General features: G+C 41.6%; 1 protein-coding gene across 1 annotated transcript; it reads left to right on the top strand.

Moving 5' to 3' along the window:
- The first annotated feature begins 313 nt into the window (after positions 1-313).
- On the top strand, positions 314-3072 carry LOC120434733 (CD209 antigen-like). Its single transcript, XM_039603046.1, has 6 exons — positions 314-460; positions 852-947; positions 1223-1489; positions 1580-1746; positions 2200-2336; positions 2443-3072. Exons 1-6 carry the CDS (start codon positions 394-396, stop codon positions 2585-2587), a joined length of 879 nt encoding a protein of 292 aa, XP_039458980.1. The 5' UTR covers positions 314-393; the 3' UTR covers positions 2588-3072.
- The last annotated feature ends 6888 nt before the right edge of the window (positions 3073-9960 follow it).

Below are 9960 nucleotides of genomic sequence, written 5' to 3' on the forward strand. Positions count from 1 at the left end.
CCAAGCGCTGTCACCAATCTTTGCATTTTGTTATTATCCCATAACACTTGTTTAATCAGCTACCATTTCTTTGATGGACCTTTTAATGCCTACAGTCTCAGATCAACACAGCCTGACCCTCCTGCACTATCAGCAGCAGGAGCAGCAGAAACCCCTCAACAGCAACATTGTACCCCATCAGGTAAAACATAGGCTACGTTTGCTTTGTCTTGTCGCCACCTCACAACAGTGATATAGTGTGATGCGATGTTGTCATTCAGCCTGGTTCAATGTGCCCCTTTTTAACTTTGAGCACCCGCCCCTTTAAACATTTCTGCACGACACTGAAAGTCAGATATTTGAGGCTATAAAAGAGAAGTCAGAGCAGTGGACATTACCACCAACGCTGCAGTCATGGATAATCCACAGAGAAGGACAAATGGAAACAATGACGCACCGTCCAATGATATATTTAGGCAAGGTACGAGTTTCTTCCACAGTGACTGCCATCAATTTTTCATCTTTCATCTTTTTTTCCAGGTAGTTTCCTGAAGTTGCCTATTTTAGTGGAAAAACATTAGTTGAAATCATGTTTAAATATTCGCTAAACCTGTGTGTTTTTGTAGGATGCTTGCATATGGAGTTGTATTTGTATGAAGTCAGATAAACCTAAATATAGCTGTAGCAAGATGTGCTTTCTAATGTAGCTGGTTTGTGGCTTGACCGCAAACTCATTGCAGCTATGAGGATATACAGTTCACTTGTTCTAGCATGCCTACAAAGCAGAAGAAGGTAAGAAGGAAAATGTAAGTCAATTGTGTTTTCTCCCAAACATTGAAACATTACAATATTTTTATGTTCATTTATTGCAGGTGGATCAACCTTTCCAAAGTGCCCACGGATTATACCGTTCTTGGGATTGCTGAACGCTGTGCTGTTGATAACGGCTGTTGTTATTGGAGTTAACTGTGAGTGTGAAAATTCACATGAAGTTTCATTTCCCACTATTTTAATTTGGAAACTTACCGATAAACTGCTGAAAACACACTTTCACTATAAGATGTTAGAGTAATCATGTTAACACAAGCAGTAACACATCTTTAAAACTGAAAATGTTCTAGTTTCTCAGTTTTAAAAAATCATTTTACGTCCTTCTGTTCAAAACAGCATACAGGTTATTTTGCAATATGGAGAAATGTTACTTTGCCTCCATTTAATAATATTTTGACACAAACATTTTCAGGTGCCAAAGTCAAAGAGGGCTCTTTGCACATTTCCAACCCAGCTGTAACACAGCTCTTCAGTGAGCTCGACTATCTCCGAAGCAACCACAGCGATGTGATCGAAGCTGAAGAGGAGGCCATAAAGGCGTTAGAGAGCGCGATCAACAACCACAAAGAAGTAAAGGTGAAAATTGAGCAGCTGAAGACCGTCAATGATGGTTATCAGAAACAGATACAAGCACTGCAAATGGAGAAGGCAAACCTGAAGTCCAATATATCAACTTTAGGTGAGACAGTTGTATCTGTATTTAATATCCTTTAATTTTTTAATTCAGGATAAAGAATTTGAAATTACAGAAATGCTTTGTTTCTCTCAGAGGGATCTTGCGGCGGATGCCTCCCTGGTTGGGCTCTTTTCAACTCGTCCTGCTATTTCTTCTCCTACATCGAGTCCTCTACTGTCAAAAAGAACTGGCATGAGAGCAGAGAGGACTGCATTCGTCGTGGATCTGACCTGGTTGTGATCGATAACCAGGAAGAGCAGGTGGGTTGAAAACAAACAAGGATGACTGTAAAAAAAAAAACTGGGGAGGACAGAAAGTCTACAAACATGCTGGAGGCAACAGAGAGGGATTTACATGAATTTAAACTGTGCTAATTATAAGGCTGGTTATAAAGTAGTCTTTTATATCAAGCATGTTTATCTTCATTTAGACAATGTTATCCAAGAACCAGCTGTTCTTTCTGGGTCACCACTGACCAGAACAGAAATCCATAGCTCAAAACTACAAGCTGTCAACAAATAAAGAACAATATATGGCAAAAAACAAGCAAAAAAATCAAGTAATTCAAGTAAAAAAAAAGAAGCAAACAACAATCTCAACATGCTAACATCTGCTTACTGTTAATGATGGATACATTAAAATTTGTTATGTAATGTAGCCATAAACTGGTTCTGTAGAACGTGTTTATGGATTCTTTTTTTGTTCTCACATAGAAATATGTGAGTAACATGGTCCAAAATATGAAAACCACTTCTAATATCTGGGAGAATGGATTCTGGATTGGAATCACTGACATGGAGAATGAGGGGACCTGGGTATGGATTAATAATGTCACAGAGGTAGAACAAAGGTGAGAACAGCACCATTAATCTCATTAAAACTTTTATGTTAAATAGATTAACTATGTTATATGCATAGTTGTTTGAAAATAATGATAAATGATGCAATTTTCTTAGGTACTGGATGGATGGAGAACCGAACAACGCCGGAAATGTGGGAGAACATTGTGGGGCGACAGTTCACTCCCCCTTTAATCCCTGGAAGACCCGTTATGATGGAAAGTGTGACTTTCAGCAGCTGCACTGGATATGTGAAATGTAATTAAAAAAAACCTCTTTTCACTCCTAATATGATGCTCAAGCAGTCTGTAATAGATATGAGTAAAACATTTTTAACCATAAATTATTTTAGCAGTTTTCTGCTAATTCTTCATATTTAGAATCTACAGCAGTGCAGTAACATTCAAATTACTTTAGAGGCCTGTAATAATTAACATTATTTTAGAAATAAAAATCCATAGAGTAAATGCCACGCACCAGACAAGATGACGAAAACCACCTATAAGAAGAAGTAGCACATATACTGAAAGAATATTTTAAATTGATCTACTGTTCTTGCTGTGTCAACTGTTTGATAGCTGTGTTTTTGTGTCTTTGAATTGTGTTTTTGTCATGTTTTTTCAATAAAAAAATCTCTAGCTGAATATGATTTTGATAAGAAACTTGACAAGTAGCTCTGAATTTGTGGCGAAAGTAAAAACAAAAAAATCAATCACTATAAATAAATCAATGTGATGCAATAAATCAATGTACACTCTTCATAGGTTTCCAATCCATAACAGGACTGACATAAAGAGGAACAACCCTCCACACTCATATTCACACCTACAGCCAATTTAGAATCAATAAAACCCAACATGCATGTGCTTAGACCTGCAGAACCAGAACCAGAATACGCCTTTTCGAACAGGGGTCGTGGGTTTGACTCGGACCAAGGCATCTGTATCCAGTAAGGGTCCTAGGCTAGACCCCTATGCTAACCACTGTCCTGGGTTTAAATACCTTTTACAGAAACAAAAGGCAGTACACAGCTGTTTTCACACCTTTGGTCTTCGCAATTAAAGGTTAAGTTTGCACGGCCCCAAAGCTCATGCAAACCTAGGATGTTGCTGTCACCTTTGCTCTTGTAAAAAATCAGACATCCACCTTTTGTCACATCTTGCGTATTGGTGTGAAGTCAGTCAAGCTTTTGTCAGTCCAGTCAGTCCCCCATGTTTATTGCTGATAGCAGAACCTCTCGTGTTGCATTAAGTTTCTACTGCTAGCAATATGACGTCATTTCAAATAAGAAAAAGAAGAATTTTAGAATGGATTACCTCGTTGAAACCTTTTAGAGAGGGACTCACTATCTGATTGCGTCTCAAGTAAGTGGCTTTCCAGAGCCGATTGTAATGTGGAGAAGCTCAGTTTGCGATCGTTTTGGGCAGATTGTTTTGTGTCGCACTTTCAGTTCCATTCATGCAGGCCTGCTTAAATGAGAGAGATTACCAAACAAAACTCTCAGTGCACTGTGAAAGTAAAAAATAAAAAGGCCTAGTTAAGTCATGTCTAAGCATGCTCTTCATCTTAGGAGGGTAAATCAAACCAAAACTAATCGGCAGGTTCACCTTGGTAACAGAAGAAAATGGATCAGCCAGATAAATCCCCAAAACTCCTCCACCAGCCACACACAACACTGCTGTTCTATTAGATAATGAGTTTCAGGAGTGTGCCATGGTAAAAAAACCTCCCCTACACATCAGAAACAAGAAACTCAATAATCTATTAGTTTCACTCATTCAAACCCTCTCTTCAGCATTCTGTTTACCCGTGCTATAATTCAATCATCTTTCCTAATATAATACTAGTCCACTAGTTTACATATCACTTCTCATCCTGCTAAGTGAACCAGACAAGATGATAAAACAGAAACGCATGCTTAAGACATTGTCTTGATCTTCATGCTATGTGTATATGTGTTAGCAGGATTAATGCATTTTCTGTTTGTTTGTCAGATTGTTGTGCACCTCTCCTATTTGCAGTGCTCCAGACACTTTCTCAATTCTCCACTCCAAGGTAGTCCTCTCCAGGTTCCTTAGCCCAATCTGATCTCCCACACTAAACAACAGCACTCCTCCATGTGTCCTCCACCTTCCACTGTGGTCTCGTCTCCCCCCTTGCAGCAGTCTGTTGCTGTCAGTTCACTTTAGCTTTCTCCTGTGTAATCCCACTGTCTCTTCCATTGCCATTTCACTCCAAACGCTGCAAATGTGAAACTCAGATGGTCTTCTCAATGTCCATTCACACACAGTGAAGCTGCAGCTTGTTAGAAATGCATGGGTGCACACATTTCCATCACCTTCACCAGTATCACCTTCTGCAACTAGTTGGAGACAATTCCCCTCACACACATTTCTACACTCCTCTCTTTTTCTTTTTGTTTCTCTTTGTGTTCTATGTTTTTTTTTTCTCATTTTCATTGTTTTTACCCCATTGTCTTTACAGTTATTACACACACACTTAAACCTATTAACTCACTTCTTTAAGATCTCTTTTCTTTTCTCTCCAACTGCTCTTCTAACTTTCAGGTGGTTCATGCTGAGTGAACCCTTTCCCACACAACCATCCTACGTTCTCTGCCATCTCACAACATACCTTTGCCCACAGTTCTTACCATACAGTCACACAGGAGTTTCTCAGCTGGCCGCCCGGTGGAACGTCCGCCGCCTTACTGGATCTAGATCCCATTATACTAGGCGTCCCCCGTGAGGTTCCTTGCCTTTTACGGACCAAGGAACAAACACTGCCACCCCACGCACTGTAGTACGCAGAAATGGTTCCCCACAGTGGACTCGAACCACCGACCCTGTGATGGACCGAACCAAACACAGGCCTGGGGCCTCAAACACCCAGGCTTGCCCACTAACAAAGGAATGATCAGTCTATAATTGTAATGGTAGGTTTATTTAAACTGGCTTGGGAGAGACCATCATTTGCTTTGCTTATGTACATCAAGCATATCAATCTGACACATAATCTGACACACACGATGAGTTTCTGCAGGAGAGGAAAAGTAATAGCAAGGAACAATAACCTTGATATGATGTGGATTTTAACAATTTTAACACAAGCTCTTGGGCCAATTCCCAAGACTTTGATTTCATCCTTACCAGAATTTTGAAGGTCTTTTTGAAGCATGACCAATCCACACACAGTATTCTTGATTTAGCTTATGCCTGGATCCTAACTCATACTGTTTTAGATGTTGATTAATCTATCTAGCTTTTCTTGATTCTTAATTATCACCGTGACATTGTTGGTCTGTGACGCTATAGTTGCAGAGATTACCAAGGAGAGAGAGAGAGATTTTAATTTGATTTTTAAAAACCACGTTCATTTCTCATTAGATAATTGACATATCACCACACCCGTTATAACGAAGTGTAACACAAAATCAATCAAAAAAACAATACATCAAAAAAACCCACATTAACTCCTGCCCAAAAACTAGGTGCTCCTCCACCACACTACAGATTACCTCTGCCCAGACCTGTGAAAAAAAGTATGTAGCTCTGAGGCTGCCTTATAGAAATTAAATTCTAGCAACAGCCTAGACTTCACCATGTTGACAAAAACGGGGACTACCTCAACATTTAGCCCTTCTGTCACCTTCCTCTTCCTATTCATATACACTGCCATTTTTGCCTGTCCTAACAAAAAATTAAGCAGCTGGCATTTGTTCTTCCTGTAACGAGTAAATTAAAAACCACAAATAAAGACATTCAGTGTAAAACCTTCCCCAGATCTACTGAAAACAGGGTCTCTCTCTGCTCACAGAATGGACATTTGTCTTCCACAGCAGCGTTAATAACAGAAACAAAAGAATTTATAGCAACAATGCCATGAAGAATTCTCCACTGCATGTCTGCATGTTTTTCGTAAGGGGAGGCTTATAAAGGGATCTCCATGCTGGTTTAATGTCAGGTGCTAAGGAGAGATGGGTCCTCCACACTGTGTCATTGCGTCCATTCAGTTTGCTTTGATTGAGAGTTTTTATAAGTTCAATTCAATTTAATTTTATTTATATAGCACCAAATCACAACAGCAGTCGCCTCAAGGCGCTTTATATTGTACAGTAGATCGTACAATAATAGAGCAGCCTATACAAAGTTTTTCCAGAGGCCCCTTCCAGGGACACCCCTGCAACATCCACAGCAATCCAGTAAAGGACCAGAGCAGTTCTTAAAACCAGGAAACAGTCTGATGGAAGGATAAGGATCTAAATGATTTGGAAACAGAGTGCATTCACAATAACCTGCCAAAAGTGAACACTCAGCTCCACTTAACTTGTGCTTTCAATGATCCAAAAGCTGACTAACAACTCGAGTAAACCTTATTCCAAGCTGTGCAGCGAGTCCATCCGGATTATCCAGCCGGGGTACAGCCAGCTCTACCACCCTCTTCAGAGAAAAGATTTGTGCAGTGTGGAGGTGTCTGGATAAAGTAGTCCTCCCCCAGACAGGGCAATCCAGCAAGCTGCTAAACAGTACAGGTTCTTCCAGCAACCAGTACAGAGAATCAGCCTGCTGTTGCCTCCCTTTCCTCAGCAGAGCCCATACAGAAAAAACACTCTTGTAAAAAGGTGGAAGAAGTGAAGAGTTCAGCTTTCTTGAGTCCATCAGAAACAAAGATAAATCCAAACCCATATGACCAAGCCTCTGAAGAATACAGCACCATACCCTCCTCCACATTAGATCTGGGGGTCCTGTAAGCAGCCTCTGAATAAAATGAAAGCGAAAAGCAGCACCTCTACTGGCCAAATGGACCAGACCTTGTCCACCTTCCTTTCAAGGGAGAAAAAGGACACTTTGAGGAATCCAGTGTAGCTTATCCCAAAAAAAAGTGCACCAGGATCCTTTGAATGTTAGACCAGAGCTTCCCAAAGTGTGGGCCCGCCCCCTAGGGGGGAGGCGCAGAGCCATTGCAGAGGGGGCGCCGGGGGAGGAAAGAATGCTTGGACACTGCTAGCATAATGGACAGGTTTTTGATGGGGCGCCCACGCAAATGCAAAGCAGGAGATGAAGCATGCTGAATAAGTTTTCAAACCAACTTCATTCTAAGACAAAGACTAGAAAATATGGTGAAGCATGTCTTCCCTTTGGCTTTCCCTGAACAAGTGCCAAGGTAGGTCTCCCCTGCAGAATTGGTTTTCCCTGCCTCGGGAGCAGCGCTGGGCTCTCCAAATCACGGACAAAACAGTATCCCACATTCTTGATTTTAAGTTCACAAACACTTGTTGTAATGACTACTCCTGACATTTTGGACATGTTAGCTCTTTATACAGTAAAGTTACAGTGGGATACAAATAATATCAGGCTGATCCTGCCACAATTTGTTCCCCCGGTTTAAATCACGGACAAACAGTATCCCACAGCTGTTTATGTGTTTAAACCTATTTTGCACAGACAGACATTTTTTGAAAAATGTATTGATAGCAATGTTGAATATTATTAGACAGGGAAAAAAAATACACATAAAATAATTACACCGTGACGCCTCTGCCTTTCTAAATGGAGGGACAGTAACTGCGTGTGTATATGTAAGCGTGTAAAACCTGCAGATAGTCAGATTAACAGTATTTTGTCTCTATCTGCCATTCTGCAATTCATCTCATGTAAACAATAACATGGCGCACGGCGTGACGTGAAAAAAGGCACATACCTTTGACGTTGCATGACGAACTCTGTAATCCTCGTCCACACATAAACGCAAAAAAGGAGTTTTAAAAAATCTCTGTTTTCGGTGATTCGAAACGCCGTTTACGTGTGAACGAAAGGCCCAAACGCATAGAAACAGCTGCGTTTTCAAAATTACCAGTGTAGGTGTGGACGCAGCGTAAAAGAGTTAGTAGTGTATTTTATTACCACCTGTAATTTATTGCAGTTTACTTGTATTTGCTAAATTGTTTACTAAATGTTTGAGGTGTGAAATAAACCGCAATGGAGTTTGAAAAAAAAATGTGTGTGTGCTTGAAGGATGTGTTTGTGCGCGTGCGTGCGTGCAAGGGGAGGGGGGGTGCAACATTTTTCTTGTAAAACAAAGGGGGGCCTAGCAAAAAAAAGTTTGGGAACCACTGTGTTAGACAAAAGAGTAACTGGGGGATCAACACAAGTCAATCGGTGCCACAGAGCAGAAGAAACTAGATTATTTGTCATGGTCTGGGTGGGTACCTGCAGGTCTCCAACAGCGGCTCCTCCTCCTTGGGCGGAGATCGGTTGCTCCTCCCTGGCTGACCACCTGTGGGCAATTATTCCGGCAGCATATAAGACCTGCGCACTCAATCGGTCATCACCTGAGTATCTGCTATCCCATGTTAGTCAGTGGTGTGTGATTGCTTGTCCTGAACCTGTGTGAAGAGGTAGCTCCTGGAGTGGGGTTCTCGTCCCCCTTATCCCCGCTCTTCTGGACCTGGGGCACCAGCTGCTGGTACCATGTTGCCAACTAGCCCGCCACTCACCTGACTGCCTCCCCCATGCCTCGACCTCATCCGGTCCCTGCGCCCCACCTGTCCCCTCCACCTGAAACCAAGTAAGGCAACTCAGTTTAACTGTGGAGGATTGCTGGTTGACTGCTGGATCCCTCTGACTGTGCTCTCCTCTCATTACAGTGCCCCCACCACTGCATAGTACCTTTCCAGCCCAGTTTCCACCTCCCCACTGCCACAGCTGTTCAGCTGCATCTTAGAGTTATCTAGTTTACTTTTTAGTTGACATAGTGTTGACAGCGCGCCCACTAGTGTAGTGGTGTCGTTTTGAGTTTTGCTTGTGTTTAATTGTGGGGAGAAATAAACCTTTTGTTGGTTGCTGGGCCGCTGGGCTGTGACATTTTTGATAACAAAAACCCGGCTTCTGTATGACATTTTAGGTAAAATCCACCTCCATTTTGAAAGCCCACCATTCACTTTATCCAACACATTTTCCCAATTCCTCTGCAAAAACATTGCATTGCCTAAAAACACCCCTAAATACTTAAGGCCACCCATTTTCCAGACTAAGCCTCCAGGCAGACTGAACTGATCCCCCAGCTGACCTCTCACAGTTATGGCCTCACTCTTTTCCCAGTTTATTTTTGCAGAAGAAATGCAACCAAAAAGAGAAACAGACTATCTGTAACAAACTCCAGGAAATCCTCACCCATCACAGACCAAAAGGCTTTTTGAAATTCAACAGGAAGACCATCCATGCCAGGAGTTCACTCTGAAAACTCATCAGAGCAGTATGAAGTTCATGCAGTGTTGGCTGAACCTCCAATTTTCAAGCTTCAGCTGCCACCTGAGGGAGTCCCTTAAAGAAACTATTACACAAACTCGGATTTTCTGAGAAATCACTCTTAAAAAGGTTCTCATAATAGCTGACAGCAAACTTCCTGATCTCAGAAGGATCTGAAATTTCAGACAGTAGAGGCCGAACAATTTGTCATTGCTCATTCTTCTTTTCCAGTCCAAAGAAAATATGAGATCCATCTCTGTGACAGTGACGAAACATGACCTGACCAAAGCCCCTTTGGCTGTCGTGCCCAACAGGTTGGCTAAAAAAAGCCTTTTTGGATTTGAGGGAATCTAAAAGCCCTCAGTTTCCTGTAGACGCTGCTAAACCC

Source organism: Oreochromis aureus, linkage group 19 (assembly GCF_013358895.1).
Source record: "Oreochromis aureus strain Israel breed Guangdong linkage group 19, ZZ_aureus, whole genome shotgun sequence".
Taxonomy (NCBI): Eukaryota; Metazoa; Chordata; class Actinopteri; order Cichliformes; family Cichlidae; genus Oreochromis; species Oreochromis aureus.